At 41.9% G+C, this 23,545-nt stretch overlaps 1 protein-coding gene across 1 annotated transcript in view; it reads left to right on the top strand.

The window, feature by feature from the left end:
* Window positions 1-23,545, top strand: part of dok1a (docking protein 1a) — a gene marked incomplete at its 5' end in the record, with an annotated part of 120,484 nt that overhangs the window by 55,656 nt on the left and 41,283 nt on the right. Inside the window, 3 exons of the mRNA XM_084321850.1 lie at window positions 14,969-15,028; window positions 17,944-18,022; window positions 19,829-19,983. Coding sequence (XP_084177976.1) covers window positions 14,969-15,028; window positions 17,944-18,022; window positions 19,829-19,983 — 294 coding nt within the window. The remainder of the gene's footprint in view (window positions 1-14,968; window positions 15,029-17,943; window positions 18,023-19,828; window positions 19,984-23,545) is intronic.

Below are 23,545 nucleotides of genomic sequence, written 5' to 3'. Positions count from 1 at the left end.
GTGAGGCACAGTGATGCATTGTATAGTCTGATCACTGTGCATCACTGAGCACAGAGTGACAAATCAAGCCCATTAGTTACATTATTAAAGCTCTGATCTATAATTATAATAAAAAGGTCTACTGCACTAACAATTCAAAACATTATGGAAATGTACTAGTGCTATCAATTCATAAATAATGGATATATCTTTAAATACAAGGACAAACACTAACCAGCAAAATGTGTTTTAATGTGTTATGATGCTGTTAAAGAATGCCTTAATCTGTAGTGATGCAAAAGCTTGGGACCTACTTGATAATTTATGTTACATTCCCAGCACCTAACCCTGTAACATAAATCAAGACCATCATTAGTTACATTATTAAAGCTCTGATCTCTAGGCCTAATTATAATATAAAGGTCTACTGCACTAACAATTCAAAACATTATGGAAATGTACTAGTGCTATCAATTCATAAATAATGGATATATCTTTAAATACAAGGACAAACACTAACCAGCAAAATGTGTTTTAATGTGTTATGATGCTGTTAAAAAATGCCTTAATCTGTAGTGGTGGAAAAGCTTGGGACCTACTTGATCATTTCTGTTACATTCCCAGCACCTAACCCTGTAACGTAATTCAAGACCATCATTAGTTACATTATTAAAGCTCTGATCTCTAGGCCTAATTATAATAAAAAGGTCTACTGCACTAACAATTCAAAACATTATGGAAATGTACTAGTGCTATCAATTCATAATTAATGGATATAACTTTAAATACAAGGAGACAATTTGACCGTAGACACCATGAACCTGAAACAAACAATAATTTCACTGATCACTGCAGTGTTGAGCTTATTTCTGTTCATCAATGGGAATTAAATTAGCTAGCTAGTAGTTAGACAATATAACACAGTGAGCTAGCTAGCTAGCTAAGTAACGTTAGGGCCCAGTCACACATTCAAAAAATTATTGCGGGAGAAAATGCGCCTCCCATTCAATTTTTCGCGCATGTGTGACCGGGCCCCTAATTAACCATAGCTAACGTTAGCTAGCTACCCAGCTATAAGCATACCTTAGAGGCACTAACTAACGTTAGCTAGCTTGTCTATAGCTAACGTTAGCTAGCTCGTCTATTGTAGCTAACGTTAGCTAGCTCGTCTATTGTAGCTAACGCGAGCTGTACGTTAGACAATATAACACAGTGAGCTAACTAGCTACCTAAGTAACGTTAGGGCCCAGTCACACATTCACAAAATTATTGCGGGAGAAAATGCGCCTCCCATTCTATTTTTCGCACATGTGTGACCGGGCCCTAATTAACCATAGCTAACGTTAGCTAGCTACCCAGCTATAAGCATACCTTAGAGGCACTAACTAACGTTAGCTAGCTTGTCTATAGCTAACGTTAACTAGCTACCCAGCTATAAGCATACCTTAGAGGCACTAACTAACGTTAGTTAGCTTTTCTATAGCTAATGTTAGCTAGCAACCCAGCTATAAGCATACCTTAGAGGCACTAACTAACGTTAGCTAGCTTGTCTAAAGCTAACGTTAGCTAGCTTGTCTATTGTAGCTAACGTTAGCTAGCTCGTCTATTGTAGCTAACGCGAGCTGTCCAAACATTGTATGCTGTGTAGCTAGCCAGTGGCTAACCCAATGCTTGTCTGATAGACAGAATTGTAAAATCATTACATATAATTTCCACAAGTAACTGGACCCAGGCATAATGAACCTCAAACTAGCTAACATTAGTAGCCCCTTTCGTAATGAAACAACGTTAGCCAAGTTAGCATTGACAAGAAACACCAAGACTTTTGAAATGGTTAAGTTACATACTGTACAAAAACAGCAATATAACGTTGAACACCAACATAAATCAATTTGATGAACTTACTTTCAATTCGGGAGTTCTTTCTCAAAAGAAGAATTTTCTGTTCTTCTCTCAACGAGTCAGTCACACTTTCTTGCGGTCGAATACTATTTCCGGTACTATTTCCGGTTGGTTTGATTGATTGATTGATTGAAAAGTTTATTAACAGATTGCAGAATGGGTACAGTACAGTACAGCTCAATACATACAATTGTTAAGAGGATGCAGACCTGAGAAAGACTTTCGTCTTGTTTCCATCAGGGTCCCCCATTTTCAATTCATCATATGACACACACGACATACAGATAGACAGTACTGCTACATCTATACATTTATGACATACCAGATTTTCAAATACAGTACTGTTTGTGATACTAAAAGAATCCAGAAAAAGAGTGTATATACATTTGACATAGAAACTGTGCATTGGAGGAGGTTGGGTAGGTGGGGTGGGGCTGTACATTGGAGGTGGGGGGGGGGGGGGTTGGGTAGGGGGGGGGGGGACACTGTACATTGGAATACTGACATACATTTGGCATAGAAACTGTACATTGGAGGAGGTTGGGTAGGTGGGGTGGGGTTGGGTGGGACTGTACATTGGAGGTGGGGGGGGGGGGGGGGTTGGGTATATTAGACTACTGACAAAGCCATGCTTGGTCTTTATTGTACATCTGGGTTAGGACATTTGTGGTGACTCAAATCAATTTAACTGAGTTGTCAGTTTTCAATCAACGCGAGAGAAACCAGTAAATTCAACATTCTCCATAAACAACGGAAGTTTACTTGATTAAAACATGATCACAAAAGGATTATAAATAATAATAATAATAATGGATTGGATTTATATAGCGCTCTTCATGACACCCCAGTGACCCCAGAGCGCTTACAGAGTCCATTATTCGTTCATACACAGTCATACCGGTGGTGGTAAACTACAATTGCAGCCAGAGCTGTCCTGAGGCAGACTCACGGAAGCGTGGCGAATAATCATCGCCTACGGCCCCTCCGACCACCACCAACATTCATTCACATGCATACACATTCATACGAGGCAAGTACGTTAAGTGTCTTGCCCAAGGACACAACGGCAGCGGGATGGACATGGACTTGAGCGTGATTCGACCAACCCTTCGATCATTGGACGACCCGCTCTACCCCTGAGCCACGCCGCCCCACAAATGAATGAATGAATGAATGAAATGAATTAGTTGCATGCACTAACTGTATTTGTGTAAATTCAAAGACCTGCTCTTTCCCGTTTTTTCAGTGTAGGGAACAGCCGCTCCGTTAGCGTAGCTTAGCTTCATCACTGGAAGTGGGGCAGAGTTGTAGCCTCAAGTTCCCTACAGTTCCCTACAGTCACGAAATACACTCCAAATACAACTCCAAAACGTTCCTGTAAACATGTTGTGACCTGTGTATTTACCACATGGAGAAATAAAAAATAATTTTATTTGACAATTACGTTTTCTAATCAAATATACTCTGAACAATTTTTTGCCTAACCACTCCTCTCTGGGCGCAGTCAGTGATTTCAACGTGAAGCCGTGTTTGTTGACATTCTCATTCATTCAAAGGATCCGAACCGATTGAAGTTGCCAAACCGGAAATGCCCGTTTCTGCTCGGTCCGTCCCCTAATTCCGTCCGGCCACTCGTTTATCGTCCCGGGACTCAATCCATACACCGGGACATGGATCGTATAAACTCAATAAACAACATGATTTGGGCGTATATTAGTATTATACAAACCGGAACTGGATCGCCTCGATCCCCACCAGTAACGGCGCCAGAGAATTGGCCTCGCGGGAGCTTTGGAGGGGCTGGATTGTTTATAGCAGGGGCTAATGAATTTTAATGCAACAAACAAAAACAATGGCTAATTTAAAAAAAAAAACGTTTTCTCTGGTCTGCATCCCCTTAACAATTGTGTGTATTGCGCCGTACTGTATTGTACCCATTCTGCAATCTGTTTTTCATTCATTCATTCATTCATTCATGAACAGCAGATCAGCTGTTGCAGTCAGATCACCGCGGCGGGTGACGAACAGATCAGAATGCATGCAAACACGACTCACCATACCTTGTTTGTTGTTAAGTCCTCCAAAATCCCTGCTAATGTTTGAAACATGTCACATATCCACTCGCCGCCCTCCAATTCCAGATTGGCGTTGAATGCAGCAGCTACTTTATCTGCCAACTTGCCTCGTTGTTGTTGTTGTTGTTGTTGTTGTTGTTGTTGCCACATATTATGCAGAGAGGACGTCGGCTCGGCACGCAAGAATCACCGACCTGTTGCGATAAACCCGTATTTTATGTATGGCTCCTGTTTATTAAAAGAAGCGTTATATTTCCCCGTTCTATCTATCCAAAGATGTTTGTTTTGTTTTTTGAACTCGCACGCAGCTCGAACGCGGAAGTGAAATAATATACATGCGGCCCGGTGGGACTATTCCATTGGTTCTCCCAGTCCACGTGACCATTTCTAGCATTTCAATTGGCTATAGTGACAGACATACTTTTGATGACGTCCGGTAGATAGATACAGCTTCACAATAAAAGAGGTGGAGATACTCATCACGCAAACCCACGATAATGTTCTTCGCTTGATATAATTAATACAAATGTCCAATATAACGGAATTCGTAATGTATTTTATATATAAATAAAATAAAAAACATAACTGGGAGGGGGGGCTTTGAGGGGGCTAAGCTTTTTTCAGAGGGGGCTGAAGACCCTGCTAGCTCCTCCCCCCCGCCGCCCCTGATCCCCACCACATAACTGGGATCTGTTTGTTCCACTCTCATCGCCCAACGGTACGTTTAATATAACGTTGATCGTTATCAAACTGCATTTGATAATCTAATATATGCATTTATGCCTATATCTCACGTTCTATGAAATACTGCAGAAAACGATAAAAACATATTTATACTCTAGACCAGTGTTTCTCAAAGTGGGGGGCGCGCCCCCCAGGGGGGGGTGCAGATGCATGACAGGGGGTCCCTTGAGATTAAAAAAAAAAAGAAAAAAAAAATTGGATTACAGAAAATTATCACTAAAGTGCTATCTGTTGCAGCTGCACTGTTCTCCATGAAAATACCATATTTGGATAAGTTTGACCATTTCTCAAAATCTGAAAATCATTATTTAATAAAACAAAAAAGGATCACCAAGTTACTCTCGATAAAAAAAAACTTTACAGACAACATTGAGACAAAGCTTCCTGACACATCTCCATCCAAACTCTTGGAAGAACTCATTGAAATCTCATCTGATACCACCTGGAGAGCTAGTTTCAGAGTGTGGTGCTGAGTACCAAGTATCTCATGATGCAGCAGTTAAGGTGTTGATACCATTCAGCACCACATATCTGTGTGAAGCTGGCTTTTCATCCATGACAGCTCTGAAAACAAAATATAGGGCCAAGTTGAGCCTTGAGGATGACATGCGTGTTGCCTTGTCAAAGACTGACAGCAATAAAGACTGTTTGCTTATTTCCTATGTTCGCTTTGTAAATTCCCAGTCACTGAGTGAAGATCTGCTGTTTTGCAAATATGTCAAAAACAGAGCGACAGCTGATGAGCTCTTCAAAATTATTGACAGTTACCTGACAGAACATGGACTGTAATGGGAGAACTGTGTGGGCTTTTGCTCTGACGGTGCGCAGGCCATGGCAGGGAAAAGGAGGGGGCTACAGGCGCTCATCAAGGGGGTCTCGCCAAACACGCAATGGACGCACTGTAAATGCACAGAGAGGCGCCAGCGTCAAGACAGCTTAGCCCTGAGCTGAATGAGGTTTTGACAGAAGTTATAAACGTGGTAAATTTCATCAAAACCCGACCCCTGAAAGCGCGCCTGTTCTCTGCGCTGTGTGAGGAGATGGGAGCTGACCATTCTGCAGTGCTGTTTCACAGCGAGGCAAGGTGGCTCTCGCGAGGGAAGGTGTTGTCAATTTGAAAGGTCACGATATTGGTGTTATTTCAATACATTTAAACATGGCCCATTTCATGACTATTTTGTTGGGGCGAGGGGGGGGGGGGGGGGGGCCCAATATATTTTGGTCCGCCAAAGGGGGGCCTGACAGAAAAAGTTTGAGAAGCACTGCTCTAGACGGTATTTTCGTATGAATGTGTGAATGAAAAAGTAAAACGTTCCTACATCCTGAACGATAGATAATTGATGTTGAATGGGCCATAGTAATGTCAATTTAGCAATACAATTTAAAAAGTTATAGCCCTGCAAAGAAGGTGAACATCTCCATAGACAAATAGCGCTGGCAGAGAATGGTTTAGGATGATCAAAGTGGTGGCAGAGAATGGGTTTACTTTTACTCAAGTGTGTTTTTAGCCAGATACTTTGACTTTTACTTGAGTCAGATTTTGAGACAGTACCCATACTTTCACTTAAGTATAATTTCTGGGTACTTTTTACACCCCTAAATGTAATTTTATTAACATATAAAATACATGTGCATGACATATATTGTAACATGGGTGGGCACTAGGACCCAGGAGTACCCTGGCCAGGGTGTAGACGGAAGTCTCACGCAAGTGAGACTTGACTTCATGTGTGTTGCCGTCTGTTTGAATGGAAACACGATATATTAGCAGAGCCAAGTTATTCGTGCTGCCCCAAGCTTTTATTAAGGTATGAGGGTATAATTATTTGTTTTTCAGGCGCCTATACAGCCTGAAAATACAAATAATTATTACCCTTGTGTGTCGTGTCATCATCACATACCGCAAAATATACTGAGCACACATTAGGAACAAACACATACTTCAAATGTAACGTTAGCGGTTAGCGCCCACCACATCAAGTACGTCTACACAACAAGAGTTGTAGGTCGGAAATTATGGAATAGATTTACCAACAAAAAATTTGTTTAGCCTGCTTATACCTTAATAAAAGCGTGGGGCAGCACGAATAACTTGGCTCTGCTAATATATCATGCTTCCATTCAAACAGACGGCAACAAACATGAAGTCGAGTCTCACTCGCGTGAGACTTCCGTCTACACCCTGGCGAGGCTACTCCTGGGTCCATAGTGCCCACCCACGTTATACTATATGTCATGCACATGTATTTTATATGTTAATAAAATTGCATTTATCTATAGTCCTCCTAATTCTGTCACTGTTTGATGTCACAAAGAAGGGTGTATCCGAAAGCTGTCTACAACATTTGTAACAGGTGATGAAAAAGTAAACAAATAATTAACTATTAGACATTTGTTAATGATGAATAGGCTTCACTTCAGATTAGGGCACACAATAGCATCTGCAAATGATTTATAGATGTTTTATGAATGTCTTAATAAATCATTTGTTGAACATGAACAAATAAATGGAGGTACAGTATAGTCATTTTTTTCATATTCATTTTTCAAAGCATCTACAAATGTGTTACTACACATTAAACAACATTATTTAATGATGAACAAATCAAGTACAAACAATGTTGATAATGAGTTATAAATAATGTAGAACTAATTTGTAAATGTTATACAAATATAGTTATAAATGATCTAATAATAATTTACGAATGTATATAAATGATTTGTTCATGATTAGTTCATTATCTACAAATACCTTATAAAGGTCTTATAACTGAGTGTTATTATAAAGTGTTACAGATAAAAAAAAAAATGACACAGTGGCTTTGCTACAATTCTGGCTGCCAGCTGGAGCAGTTTACCATCTAATAAGTTATCATGACCACAAGGTTTATCACACTGTATGGACAAGAGAAGATTTTCCATTTGCGCTAGATTTATATCCATAATATCAAATTAAATTTTTTTTTGTATGCATAATATGCTGCTTAATTATTGATTCAGACAGCTTACCATCCACTGGCAACATTTGATTCCTTATCATCTCCACCTTATCAATAAAATAATCATTAAAATGATTAGCTATATCTCGAGGTTTGGTGATAAATCCACCAGCTGCTTCTATAAACGAGGGCATCGTTTTTGTTTTATTCTTTCCTGTGACCTCATTTAAGGTTCTCCATAAAGTTTTTTGGTCACCTTTAATTTCTTAAAAATTGGATTTATAGTATTGTTTTTTCTTCTGTGTATTCATTTTGGTGACTTTGTTTCTCAGAAAACGGTAGGCCTGCCAATCATCCGAGCTACCGGATGCAATAGCATCCTTTTTCAATTGATCCCTCTCTTTCATACAGCTTCTCAACTCCAAATCAAGCCAAGAGGCTTTAGTTGTTGTGACCGTTAATTTCCTCATAGGGCCGTGTTTGTCACAGATGGATGAGAACAGTTTCATAAATAATTGTAAGGCATTCTCTGTACTTGTTAGTTAGAATCAAGAGGTTTATTTGTCACATACATACCAGGGCATACAGTGAAATGCGGGTGGGCATGCCCGCATTGATTGTGCAAAAGACAATAATAAAAATAGGCATAGAAAAAAATAAAATAGGTAAGACACAAGATATGCATGGTAAAAAAAAAAGACATGCTAAGTTCCTGAGAAACTGGTTCCTATATACAATATACAGTTTACAATTTTAACTCTTAATGTATCTAAACTATACAGTACAGTACCTCCTTCCTTTAAAGTGACTTTCTATTTGTGTGTGTGTGTGTGTGTGTGTGTGTGTGTGTGTGTGTGTGTGTGTGTGTGTGTGTGTGTGTGTGTGTGTGTGTGTGTGTGTGTGTGTGTGTGTGTGTGTGTGTGTGTGTGTGTGTGTGTGTGTGTGTGTGTGTGTGTGTGTGTGTGTGTGTGTGTGTGTGTGTGTGTGTGTGTGTGTGTGTGTGTGTGTGTGTGTGTGTGTGTGTGTGTGTGTGTGTGTGTGTGTGCGTGTGTGGGTGTGTGTGCGTGCGTGCGTGCGTGCGTGCGTGCGTGCGTGCGTGCGTTATCCCATTGTATCTCATTCAAGTCTTCAACAAACACATTTTCATTGAAATCATTCTCTTGTATATAACTTTAGGCCCAGCTTTTGGCACCTTAGTTTTCCTTGCTACTGCAACGATGTCATGATCACTAAAGCCTACTGGCACAGATACTATTTTTGAACACATCTCCACAGAGTTTGTGAAAATGTGATCAATGCAAGTTGAAGATCTTCCTGCACCTGATGTTAACTCAGTGCTCTAATCTGTGATAGATTGCAAACATTGGCCACATCACTTAATTTATTTTTTAATGTACACGTTTTGGAGAACCAGTCAATATTAAGGTCTCCAACTAAATATATTTCTCTGTCAATATCAGTGACTGTGTGTAGCATCTTGCATATATCTTCAAGGTCCTGTATGTTTGAGCCCGGTGGTCTGTAGCAGCAGCCTATTCGAATTGGTTTAAAGTGAGTATTGGATTATTCTAAAAGATATCACAGGTAACCCCCAAAGTATATCTGTCCCTCTTCTCCCCCCTCTCTCTCTCTCTTTCTCTCTGTTTATCTCTGTCTCTCTCTCTCTCTCTCTCTCTCTCTCTCGACGACCTACCTGTGCCTAGTGTCTATTCGGCCCTAGGTCACAGATAGGTCACAGACCGGTCACAGCTCCTGATCCTCCATATCCTTTATTTATCCAGGAATGTCCTATCATGTCATATCATGGCCCAAGGCATGTCAGCTCACATGGTGATGTCAGCCACTCACATGCTATCATGTGCATCGTCCTTCCTGCCACCCTCTCTCTCTTTAGGGTGCCTATTCGGCCCTAGGCCACATGCTGGCATGATGTAAGGCTCATGCTTTTGCATGATGTCAGCTAACATCATCTTTCTCTTTCTGTCTCTCTCTTTTCCCTCTGTCTGTCTCTCTCTCGGTCTCCCCATCTCTGTCCCTCTTCCGCTGCCCCCCCCCATCTGTCTCTCTCTCTCTCTGTTAGTTTCTCTCTCCATACCCCATCTCTTCCCCTCTCTATCGCTTGACCTAAACAACCTCCATGTGCCTGGTGCATAGTTCGGTCCTAGTTCACAGACTGGCCCTTGTCATGCGTGCATGATGTCATGGCACAAGGCAATGATGATATCAGAATCACCTGATAGCACAAGTGAAGTAAAACACAACGGAGACATAGAAGACTCATGACCATTAGACACCGCCTACCTGCCATCATTCATCAACCAATGATCAAAATGTGATTCCAGAACCATATAAAAACTGTCTGTAACAATATCTCTGGACCTTAGCCAGGTGGTGTGCTCTTGCGTGAGTCTCCACTGGCTTTGGTCCAGGCCTGTTTGTACTCTACATCTGCTTCAGACTTCAAAAGTAAACCTTCGTGCAGCTGGGTGGCGTAGCGGAGATTGCGCTCGTCACCAATGCAAGAGACTCCGGTCTCGAATCCCGGTGTCAGCATTGCCTGCGGCTTGGGCCAGTCGTCATACTATCTCAATTGACAGAGGTAGCGGGTGGAAGTCGACGGGTGGGGATTGGACGTTGTGGACAGCGACTCCTACAGGTCGGTTGGGTGACGCCTGCACAGCAGAGACAGGAAGTATCGGGGGCAACGTGAGCCTCCCACGCGTTACTCCTCGCCACTGAGAGTCCGCGCTGTCTGGTGAAAAGATGCGACAGGCTGCCTCCTCGTGTACCGGAGGGGACACATGATGCAAGGCTTCTATCCTCCCTACAACCGACCAGTGGGAGGCATAGTCTAGCAACGTTCAAGACAGGGGAGGGGAGAATTGGCAACACGAAATTGGGATGGGAGAAAAATTGAAAAATAAGGAGAAAAAGTTGATAAAAAAAAATAAAAAAGTAAACCATCGTTGGCTATTACCAACTTGAATTCCACCTTTGACTCCTGTCTCAACATCTCTGTTCAGCTGTCGCGCGCAGTCAACAAAATTATCCTTTGACTTAACATGAGGTAGATGAACCTGTAGCCATAGCATTTCCACACCAGGTGCACTTAGATCTATTCGTACTTTGACAGGTATATTCTTGAATATAAAAAGCAACACCTCCTCCATGCTTATTTCTATCCAGCCTGTATAAATTATACCCCTGTATTGCAACCTGATCTCATCTATTGATGTGTCTAGATGTGTCTCAGATAGGGCTGTAACATGTAAAGCATTTTCAAATAGGACAGAACTCAGTTCTTGTACCTTGTTTTTTAGACTACAAATATTTAGATGGCAATTCCTAGTCCGGTAGTTGTAAAGTCATTATGGCACGTTCTCAATAAATTAAGAAGAAGAAGAAGAAGAAGAAGAAAAAAAATTTAATAATTTTTTTTTTTATTTATAAAAATGTATTAAAAACCAAAGCAACCCTCACATAAAGCAGAGACACACATCATCTTATGCAAATGTGTCCAAATCTTTCAAGCTCCTGACCAATAACACCTTTGCCTGCTCGGGTGGACCATTTAGTTTAATGTAAATTTTGCCGTTTGAGGACCATGTTGCTTGTATTTTTTTGTTCTTTGCGTAGGTACCAAGCTCTCCTGGCAATATCAGCATTGTCTTTGGTTAAGTTTTCATTGAGGTAAACATTTGACCCTTTCAGCAGCCTACCTTGTTGCAGAAGATTGGTTTTGAATTTTCTATTAGCAAATCTAACTATGTTGGCTGCTGGCTTGCTCTTGTCTTTCTGAGGCAGAGGGTGACAGGCTTCTATATTATCCTTAAATACTAATTATCCTGGTCTGGAGAAAATCCACCACTTGCTTCTCCACAGAGTCAACCTGATCTGCTCCCTCCCTCACCATTCCTGACTTCACAGCACCAGCCAATGACCTAGGTCTCGTATAGGTGTTAGCTATGTGTGATGGAGGCAGGTGAGTTATTACATGAGGGTATACCTGTGTTAGCTATGTGTTCTTGAGGAAGGTGAGTTATTACATGAGGGTATAGGTATTAGCTATATTATGTGTGCTCGAGGCAGGTGAGGCTCTCGTATTGAGAGCTTACAAACACACACAAGCGGCGACATGCAGAAAGTTACCTGGGACACGCCCCTCTGATACTCTCTTACTGAAGTGGGTCAAATACCTGGGACACGCCCCTCTGATACTCTCTCACTGAAGTGGGTCAAACACAACAGCTCTAATCTCTCAGTTCAAAGTCGAGAGGGGAGAGGAATGGACACCCATGTGAAGGCAGGGCAGGTTTATCTTCGACCTCAAAGAGCAGGCAAAGTGAGTAAACTTCATCTCAGGCTTCTCAATGGCTTTGACCATTTTTCATTTTTGAGATTTGTGAATAATTATGTGGTCTTCTTAAAGGAACACGCCAACTTTTGGGGACATTTGCTTATTTGCCATCTACCCTGGAGTTAGACGAGCAGATATCCTACCCTTTTCTTCTCTGTGCGTGCATTAGGCTTAGGGAACAGCCACACTGTTAGCCTAGCTTAGTGTCATGCACTGGAAGTAAGTGTGCCAGTGTAGCCTAGTTCCCAACAGTCACAAAATACACTCCAAATACAACTCCAAAACGTTCCTGTAAACATGTTGTGACCTGTGTATTTACCACCTGTGTATTTACCACAGTCCATAGTGAAAGGCTTATATAGTTGACTAGAACAGTCCATAGTGAAAGGCTTATATAGTTGACTAGAACAGTCCATAGTGAAAGGCTTATATAGTAGTTGACTAGAACAGTCCATAGTGAAAGGCTTATAGTTTACTAGAACAGTCCATAGTGAAAGGCTTAGTAGTTGACTAGAACAGTCCATAGTGAAAGGGGTAGGCTTATATAGCTGACAGACGAGACTCTACGGTGTGTATGTGTGTGTGTGTGTGTGTGTGTGTGTGTGTGTGTGCGTGCGTGTGTGTGTGTGTGTGTGTGTGTGTGTGTGTGTGTGTGTGTGTGTGTGTGTGTGTGTGTGTGTGTGTGTGTGTGTGTGTGTGTGTGTGTGTGTGTGTGTGTGTGTGTGCAATGTGCATACCTGAGCACAGCTACCTCTGACTGCACTCTGAGATCATGTTCAGACAAACTCTGTTACCACTGAACATTCCTGCTGCTCACACTATGTACACACACACACACACACACACACACACACACACACACACACACACACACACACACACACACACACACACACACACACACACACACACACACACACACACACACACACATATTAGTGGTGGGACTTGATTAAAAATGTTGATCTAATTAATTCGAGACTTTATAGTTAATCTAGCATGGTTAATCTAAATTAATCACATTTTAAACGCATATCAATATTTGATGCGAAAAGCACAATTTTTCAATTCAAATGGATTTTGGTATAGGAGTGAATCTGTTTGTAAACAATCCCAACAGCACGACACAGACAGGTAGTTCAGAGTTAGCCAAAAACGACGGGCGTATTTATTTTCACCAAAAGAACAGAAATGTGCAACAAAACAGTAACTCCATTAGAGGGGAATGTCTTCTAGTCAAGTAGGGCTCTGCTGCACTGCCCACAGCAGGGTTGACTCTGCGGCTCTGCAGCCCTGTCCTTAGCAGAGTCTACTCTGCGGCTCTGCGGCTCTGCAGCGCTGTCCTTACCAGAGTCTACTCTGCGGTTCTGCGGCTCTGCAGTGCTGCAGCCTTAGGTTATCCCAACTTGCGGGGAAAAGGAAACGGAGAATCTCATTAGTCCCAGAACGCAGAGAATACAGGGCAGAGTCCAGTAACCAAACAAATCTACACTTCTTCAGTGTTGTAGGAAACACACAAAAAACGGAACCAAGGCGGAGACTCCAGGACAGAACAAGGATTGCAGTTCATGGAAAAATAGTCCTCCAAATGAGCTCACCAAAAGTAAAGTCGAAGAGGGTAACGAGCAGTGTTGGGACTAACGCGTTACAAAGTAACGCGTTACAGTAACGAAGTTACTTTTGGCGATAACTAGTACTCTAACGCATTACTTTTGAAATTCAGTAACGCTACTTACGTTACTGAATGGTTCGTCACTGCGTTATTTGCGTTATATACGCCGTAGATTGATAGCGAGCGGTAGTGATTATTATTATTGTTATTATTATCCTCATATCCTGTCTGCCTGGCTGCGGGGAAGCGCTATGCTGGGGGCGTGTTTTGTTTACTATTCCTGATTCCTGACTGATAATGGCAGCGCCCAGGCAGCTACTCGCGTATTTCTCTTTTGTCGAGCGAAAAGAAAATAACGTTTTAGTTATGTCATTTGTGTTTTGGCTCAAAGATACTGGAGTCTAACGTTAACTACGAGGACTCATCCAAATCCACTCGCCACCCGCGTAGAATGATACGAGGCGACACACAGCAAATGGGACGGAAAACTTTTTTCAACTACTTGGAGAGAGAATATACAGTACAACATGGAAATGAGATAAAGAAAATGTTTAAGGGGCTGCTGGACTAACTTTACATCTCGACAGACACTGGTGAGTGCAGTGATGTGAATGTAAATGAATGGAAACTCAAGTTGATCAACGCATTTTGACTACAAATCTGCCAGGGAATCTCATCAATACTAATCAAACAATATAAATATAGTCCTTTCATGCACAATTGATATCCTAACTATTCTAACGTTGCAATGCACGATTGATATCTTAAACAACGTTGCAAGACTGTTATAATGAAACGCTCCGGCGACAGATATCAAGGCTGTTCCTCAAGCACTTATTTTCAACCTAGAACCTAAACGTGCATACGCGCAACCTAAACGTGCATGCGCGCAACCTAAACGTGCCTGCACTCAACCTCCCAGAGCAATTAGGCGCGGTGCATTTCTTATTACGTCGGGACATTTGTGTTTGTGTCAGATTTGTGTTTGTATCTAGACCACATTGCTTAGCAGAGTTCAGTGATGTGAATGGAAACTGTCAAGTTGATCAACCGATTTTGAGTATCTGTATCTGGCTGCATGGGAGCAATTTTTTTCTTCTTCAAGTAACTAAATAGTTACTTTTCACAGTAACGCATTACTTTTGGGTGTAAGTAACTAGTAACGTAACAGAGTTACTTTTGAAATGAGTAACTAGTAAAGTAACTGAGTTACCATTTTTCAGTAACTAGCACAACACTGGTAACGAGGCACGGGTCCACGGAGGTAGAGAGAGAAACACAGCAGCAACTTCCAAGGGCACACTGGAGAAACAACGAGAGGGAACAGCAGAGCTGGTGGTGACAAAACAACCCAAAACAGAATGATCAGCAAACCGAGTATAAGAGTGCTCCCGCCAAGCTGATTGGAAACTCCTCTCAGGTGCGTGATGGTAATTGGCACTGAGAAGCGTGCAGTACTGGGCCAGCCCTCACAGAATCAATGAAAAATTATAATGCATACGTTTAAGCAGCAAAATCTTGTGTATTAGCTACTACACAGACCAACAGTCAGATCAATGCAATTTTTTAACAAATTGCAGCAATTTTTGGAATAATATATCAATTATATAACGGAAAGGACCTTTTCTCTTTTGATAGGTAACATTCCGAAGTTTCTTACACAATAAAGAAAAATCACTTTGAGTGCTAATGAAATATTAAATATAGTAACAGAGGTTTGAAAACACTAAAGTAAACGTTTTGTGTACTCACATTTATGTTTAGTGGTTGCCAGATGCCTGTTTTTAAGTTCCAGCTGAGAGATAGGAGCTGGAAAACATAAGGGTTCCATAGCCTGAAGTCATATAGTCATACAGGTCCAAAGTTTATAATAATCCCACGGAAAATGAGTGTTTCACAAAGGTTTTTCTAATGTGTGTACCGCAATAATTCAGTATGATTATCCAAAATGGCCGTCCACTGCCTTTAGTTCGCCTCTCGAGTAAAAACAAAGGACTTCTTTGTCTTCTGTGTCACCTTCCCCCACTCTGAGCGCCCGTCTGGGATAGATTTCGGAGCAGACGCTCATTGGCTACAACGGTGGTCAATCATTTTCGCCATCAGTGGTGAGTGGTGACTGGTCACTGCCACTTGTCAGTTCAGGACCGCTCACAACCGGACGTCCAAACGACTCCGTCAAACCTTTAGTATTATGGATATTAAACATGCTGGCAGAGTACATGCATCCATGTTGTTGTGAACATTTTAATTAAATAAAGAAATGCCCTATCCATGTGGGAAAGAATTAAATAAAAAATGTAATTAAATAAATTCCCACCTACCCATGGCCATAACTGACAACCAACAGGAAACAAACAATATTAAATTTTATGCCTAGAGGTCAGTTTGTCTCTAGAGGTCAGTTTGTCTCTAGAGGTCAGTTTGTCTATAGAGGTCAGTTTGTCTATAGAGGTCAGTTTGTCACTAGGGGTCAGTTTGCCTCCAGATGTCAGTTTGTCTCTAGAGGTCAGTTTGTCTATAGAGGTCAGTTTGTCTCTAGAGGTCAGTTTGTCTCTAGAGGTCAGTTTGTCACTAGAGGTCAGTTTGTCACTAGAGGTCAGTTTGTCTCTAGAGGTCAGTTTGTCACTAGAGGTCAGTTTGTCTCTAAAGGTCAATTTGTCTATAGAGGTCAGTTTATCACTAGAGGTCAGTTTGTCACTAGAGGTCAGTTTGTCACTAGAGGTCAGTTTGTCTCTAGAGGTCAGTTTGTCACTAGAGGTCAGTTTGTCACTAGAGGTCAGTTTGTCACTAGAGGTCAGTTTGTCACTAGAGGTCAGTTTGTCTCTAAAGGTCAATTTGTCTATAGAGGTCAGTTTGTCACTAGAGGTCAGTTTGCCTCCAGAGGTCAGTTTGTCTCTAGAGGTCAGTTTGTCCCCAGAGGTCAGTTTGTCACTAGAGGTCAGTTTGTCTCTGTGTGGAGGGTCAGCCAGAAACCTTTTAGACAGTGGCGTCATTTTAGTAAAAGCCAAGGTATGGCAAGGGAGGGGGTGGGCGGGGATCAGGCCACGTGAGCGGATCGGCGCAGGCGAGAAATCCGCTCTTCGCTCTTTAAAGCTTGGTCCGCTCCGCTAATCGCTCATGTTGACCCCGCCCCCAAGTCGCTCTCCGCTCGCTCACCGCTCACCTTGAATCGAGTGCTCCCCGCTCCCCGCGCCACATCGCTCGGCAGATTTAAAAAAAAAATTTGAGCATGGTGTAAATTAGCTCAAACTACAACAGTCTACACCCCCTGGGCCCCTTAACAATTGTTTGTATTGAGCCGCATTGTAATTGTACCCATTCTGCAATGTTAAATAACGTTGTTTATCCATTCACTAGCTCTATTAAGCGATGATAGCTAGCCTAGCCACAATGCTATGGTCGCTGCCATTAACGTTAGCATGTAAGCTAACGACAACAACAAACTTTTTCTTTGTGAGTGACAAAGCCTGAACAGGATATCACAGGTTCACCCTTCTCATTGGTTGAAAATGGCCTTCATGTTTGTACATCGCCATCTGTTGCTTTGGCATTGTACTACATGTATATTACATCAGTGTTAAACCACTGTGAGCGGCCTGGAGTGGATTGGAGCGGAGGAGAACTCTCGCTCCGGACGTCGCGCCGACCCATTTTAAAACCCACTCCTCGCTCTCGTCAAAACCGCCCGCTCCGCTCCCCGCGCCGCTCACGCACCGCGCCGCTCACATGGCCTGGCGGGGATGGGGGGGTTGAAGGGGTGTTTAGAGTGTTTATTTTCTATTTTGTGTTTTTTTGTTTTGTAGTTAATATTTTTATATGGTTATTTATAAAATAATATGTTGGTGACTTCAAGATTTGATTGTGCTGTATTTATGTTGGAATTCACAATAAAGGTGGTTTATCAATTATTCCTCCCTCCCTCTCTCTCTCTGTCTCTCTCTCCCTCTCCCTCCCCCTCTCTCTCTCTCTCTCTCTCTCTCTCTCTCTCTCTCTCTCTCTCTCTCTCTCTCTCTCTCTCTCTCTCTCTCCCTCTCTCTGTTATGTATTGGGTTAGGTTTGTCCCAGGGCGATTGCCATACTCGCCCTGTATATGTACGTGGTGATTGCGCACCTGGGGTTGTTATTGTTTTTACCTGCTACCAAGTAAAGCCTCACTACTGAGTACCTCCGTGCCAGAGTGATTATTCATTGTTATATTACCAGGATCAGATATAACACTCTCTCTCTCTCTCCCTCTCTCCCTCCCTCTCTCTCTCTCCCTCTCTCTCTCTCCCTCTCTCCCTCCCTCTCTCTCCCTCTCTCTCTCTCTCTCTCTCTCTCTCTCTCTCTCTGTAGAAGTGGAAGCAGGTATGGTTATCTCTCTACCCTCCAAGCCGTAGTGGAGTTGGTCGATTGGAGATCCAGGATGTGGGAGGTCATCTTCTTTATATTTTTAATTTTTAATTTTGTTTTTAGTTGTTCTAGTCTTTTAACAGACAGGACAGTGTCTAGTGGTCATCCAGGTCTTTATCTAGTCTTTTAACAGACAGGACAGTGTCTAGTGGTCATCCAGGTCTTTATCTAGTCTTTTAACAGACAGGACAGTGTCTAGTGGTCATCCAGGTCTTTATCTAGTCTTTTAACAGACAGGACGGTGTCTTGGTTATCCAGGTCTTTATCTAGTCTTTTAACAGACAGGACAGTGTCTAGTGGTCATCCAGGTCCTTATCTAGTCTTTTAACAGACAGGACAGTGTCTTGCTCATCCAGGTCTTTATCTAGTCTTTTAACAGACAGCACAGTGTCTAGTGGTCATCCAGGTCCTTATCTAGTCTTTTAACAGACAGCACAGTGTCTAGTGGTCATCCAGGTCCTTATCTAGTCTTTTTGAGCCACCCATAGCCTAGGATGTAGTCAAGATGGCTGATTACTTGGATTGTTTACTAGTTGGATGGAAACATGTCTGTTTCAATATATAATTTCGTACGCAACTCCGCCCCCCGGTGGCCAGTTCCAACAGCCGCTGCAAGTGAGAAGTGTTTTCAGATTCAGATTCCCTTTGAAACCGGGAAACACATATGCAGGCTATATAATGCATTATTAGCAGGCGTTTTAGGTCTAAATGGGTTATTGTCATCATTCGGTACCTTTTACAGCAATATAAGAGTGCCGTTTGCTTTGTTGTGGTTCCTCGCCTGTAGCAGCATCCAATACAATATAACATAAAATAAAATAGCATAGAATAAATATTACACTATATAAAATATAAATATAAACAAAATGGCTATGCACAGTTCCAACAAGAAAATATGCAAGTATATAATGTGCAATGAGCAATGTGCAATAATGAGCAATGGGCAAAAGAGGAGCCCATTTTGATACATTAAAGGTGCTATAGATAACATTTAATCTTTTTTTTTCCTTTTAGATAATACATCCACAGAGATTTTAGAAAGGTGCATAATAAAAAAATATTGCCTTTCACCCCAAAACATTATTGATTAATGAATTTATAACTTCAAAATGTTGCATGTATCCCCTCCCTACTTCCCATTTCCCCAGGTGGAATGCACCTGATTGGATAAACGACATGCTGGTGCTCTAATGCAACATGTGGTGGCTGAATGTTATCTATAGCGCCTGACAAAAATATGTACATATAATCACATGTTGAATAGAGGTTAGATGATCAGCAGGTGGAAGTTTATCTTGACGTCATATTTGTCTTTGAGGATGTTGATATGTGAGAGTGGTGAGCGAGTCTGGTGAAAGGGGTGTGAAATTACATACCATTACAATACAAAAACCATACTCTTATTCCTATTGTATTCCCCAAACGTAATCACCAAAGCAGACTCCTATTCCTATTGTATTCCCCAAACGTAATCCCCAAAGCAGACTCCTATTCCTATTGTATTCCCCAAATGTAATCCCCAAAGCAGACTCCTATTCCTATTGTATTCCCCAAACGTAATCCCCAAACCATACTCCTATTCCTATTGTATTCCCCAAACGTATTCCCCAAACCATACTCCTATTCCTATTGTATTCCCCAAAGCAGACTCCTATTCCTATTGTGTTCCCCAAACGTATTCCCCAAACCATACTCCTATTCCTATTGTATTCCCCAAAGCAGACTCTTATTCCCATTGTATTCCCCAAACCTGAAAAGTCCCTTCTGGTAGGCTGGTATGTTAGGTATCAATAGCAGCAATAATGCCATCTGTCGTCCTGTCCTCCAGGGGGCGCTGGTGGTGGGGAGTGGCCCGGCACGGTGCTTGGGGCTGGGGTACGAAGACACCACCCAGCGCACCAGGACAGGAAGCTCCGTGTGGTCAGACTCTCAGAGGTGATCAGCGTTCTCAGACTGCCTCCCCACGCCGAGGCCTGCCCCAAGGTAAGACATCAATCAATCAATCAATCAATCAATCAATCAATCAATCAATCAATCAATCAATCAATCAATCAATCAATCAATCAATATCAAGTTAAGAATCAACCCTAAGCCTGCCCCAAGGTAAGACATCAATCAATCAATAAATCTGTTGGAGCCAGATTCAGTCCTTATTATTTATTTATTTAAATATATGAAGCAATATTGTTTGGAAATTATTGGAAATTAATTTGATTGGCAACATCTTTTGTTACATCTTATTTGGATGTGTGTTGCCTCGACAACGTGAAGGTGTGTCTGTACTAGATGCTGACATGGGAGTGGATTATGTGTCTGTTACTAGGCTTGAGTCAATTGTAATGAACCAAAGGAGAATATCAATTTTCTTTTTTTTTCATCTTTGACAGTGAATAACACCATGCAAAAATGTACCAGACATGAAAAATTGCCACTGAGCTCATTCAGCACCTTCTTGAGATCACGTGTACAAAATCTAAGCAAATTAATAAAGGGCAGATGATTAACAGGAGGTTGTGTAGATACAGTACTGAATTCTGCCATCCGGACACATGCCATTTGAAATATGATTATAGAATATAGAATATCAGGCCTATAAACAACCTTATTATGGCCAAGTCACACATCAATGGATTGGGCCAAATCTCCCCTTTCCAATGGCAGAGTTCAATCTGGATTTAGTACCACCAGGCGCCCCTGACAGGGCAGCAGAAAGCATGAATCTACTGTAAGTAACTTTTTTATAATGTAAATTGCTCTGTTAGGTTGCGCCAAGTCCTCACGTCAATAAATGCCTTTTTCCGACTCGATGCGCTGAGATTTCTATAAAGTCATATTTCACTAATAACACTTAAAGTCATTGGTAAACAAACATAGTGCTGAAAATATACACTTTGACTGCTGTTTTGACAGGGTTACAGTCTTTACTCTTGGCTACATTTGGGGAAAAAACGCAACATTAATTCATACATTCTGTAGAGATGGATTTATGGCGTGATATCAATCTCGTACCGGTACCGGACAGATGTTAGGGTTAATAATGTTGACCTGTGGAGACGAGGGTTAATAATGTTGACCTGTGGAGACAAAGGGTTAATAATGTTGACCTGTGGAGACAGAGGGTTAATAATGTTGACCTGTGGAGACAGAGGTTTTTTTTTTTTTTTTTTTTTTTTTTTTTTTTTTTCCGATTTTTCTCCCATCCCACCCTTCCTGGTTGTCGCGTACTTTCCCCTACTGTTGGTCCGGGAGACCGGAGACTGTCACATGCTTTCCTCCGACGCATGTGCAGCCTGGGGCAGGCCAACCTGGCCGCGCAGGTTCTCACCGGGGAGAGTGTAGCGTGTGGGAGGCCACACTATCTCTCCTCAGTTCCAACCCTTGCTGAGCAGGCGCCCCGACCGAACTGTAGGGGTCGCTGTCCACAACGCCCAGGACCCACCCTTCAGCTTTCCCACCCTCTGATACAGCCAATTGTATCAGTGTGAGAGGCCAGCCAAGCTGATAGCAACGCCGGGAGCTGGATTCGAACAGGCGAATCCTAGTGTCTCCCGGTGTTGGTGACGAACGTAATCTCCGTGCGCCACCTGCCCCCCCCGGAGACAGAGGGTTAATAATGTTGACCTGTGGAGACAGATGTTAGGGTTAATAATGTTGACCTGTGTGGAGACAGAGGGTTAATAATGTTGACCTGTGTGGAGACAGATGTTAGGGTTAATAATGTTGACCTGTGGAGACAGAGGGTTAATAATGTTGACCTGTGTGGAGACAGAGGGTTAATAATGTTGACCTGTGTGGAGACAAAGGGTAATAATGTTGACCTGTGTGGAGAGACAGATGTTAGGGTTAATAATGTTGACCTGTGGAGACAGAGGGTTAATAATGTTGACCTGTGGAGACAGAGGGTTAATAATGTTGACCTGTGGAGACAGATGTTAGGGTTAATAATGTTGACCTGTGGAGACAGAGGGTTAATAATGTTGACCTGTGGAGACAGAGGGTTAATAATGTTGACCTGTGGAGACAGAGGTTAGGGTTAATAATGTTGACCTGTGGAGACAGAGGGTTAATAATGTTGACCTGTGTGGAGACAGATGTTAGGGTTAATAATGTTGACCTGTGGAGACAGATGTTAGGGTTAATAATGTTGACCTGTGGAGACAAAGGGTTAATAATGTTGACCTGTGTGGAGACAGAGGGTTAATAATGTTGACCTGTGGAGACAGAGGTTAGGGTTAATAATGTTGACCTGTGGAGACAGAGGGTTAATAATGTTGACCTGTGTGGAGACAGATGTTAGGGTTAATAATGTTGACCTGTGGAGACAGATGTTAGGGTTAATAATGTTGACCTGTGGAGACAAAGGGTTAATAATGTTGACCTGTGTGGAGACAGAGGGTTAATAATGTTGACCTGTGGAGACAGAGGTTAGGGTTAATAATGTTGAGCTGTGGAGACAGAGGGTTAATAATGTTGACCTGAGTGTAGACAGATGTTAGGGTTAATAATGTTGACCTGTGGAGACAGATGGTAGGGTTAATAATGTTGACCTGTGGAGACAAAGGGTTAATAATGTTGACCTGTGTGGAGACAGAGGGTTAATAATGTTGACCTGTGTGGAGACCGATGTTAGGGTTAATAATGTTGACCTGTGTGGAGACAGATGTTAGGGTTAATAATGTTGACCTGTGGAGACAGAGGTTAGGGTTAATAATGTTGACCTGTGGAGACAGAGGGTTAATAATGTTGACCTGTGGAGACAGAGGGTTAATAATGTTGACCTGTGGAGACAGAGGGTTAATAATGTTGACCTGTGTGGAGACCGATGTTAGGGTTAATAATGTTGACCTGTGTGGAGACAGATGTTAGGGTTAATAATGTTGACCTGTGGGGACAGAGGTTAGGGTTAATAATGTTGACCTGTGGAGACAGAGGGTTAATAATGTTGACCTGTGGAGACAGAGGGTTAATAATGTTGACCTGTGGAGACAGAGGGTTAATAATGTTGACCTGTGGAGACAGAGGGTTAATAATGTTGACCTGTGGAGACAGAGGGTTAATGAATGAATGAATGAATGAAAACTTTATTTAACAGATTGCAGAATGGGTACAATACAGTGCGGCTCAATACACACAATTGTTAAGGGGATGCAGACCAGAGAAAGACTTTCATCTTGTTTACATCAGGGTCACCCATTTTCAATTCATAGTGACATTTATGACATACACAACATACATGACATCATAACATTTATGGCATAGGGACATACAGGTACAATGGGAGAAATAAGTATTGAACACATCAGCATTTTGTCCCGTAAATATATTTCCAAGGTGGCCATTCAAGTGAAATTTTGTTATTTTGGTATTAACTCAGGGAATCCAGACAAAAAATCTAAACATTAAAGTCCATACATAAATAAAGTTATGTGTAATAAAGTGGAATGACATAGGAAAAAAGTATTGAACACACTAACTGAAATTAATTTAATACTTAGTGGAGAAGCCTTTGTTTGTAATGACAGCTCCAAGGATGCTTTCTGTATGA

The sequence above is a fragment of the Notolepis coatsorum genome (genome assembly GCF_963971535.1).
Source record: "Notolepis coatsorum genome assembly, chromosome: 9".
NCBI classification, from domain to species: Eukaryota; Metazoa; Chordata; class Actinopteri; order Aulopiformes; family Paralepididae; genus Notolepis; species Notolepis coatsorum.
This window is presented reverse-complemented; position numbering and strand designations above follow the sequence as displayed.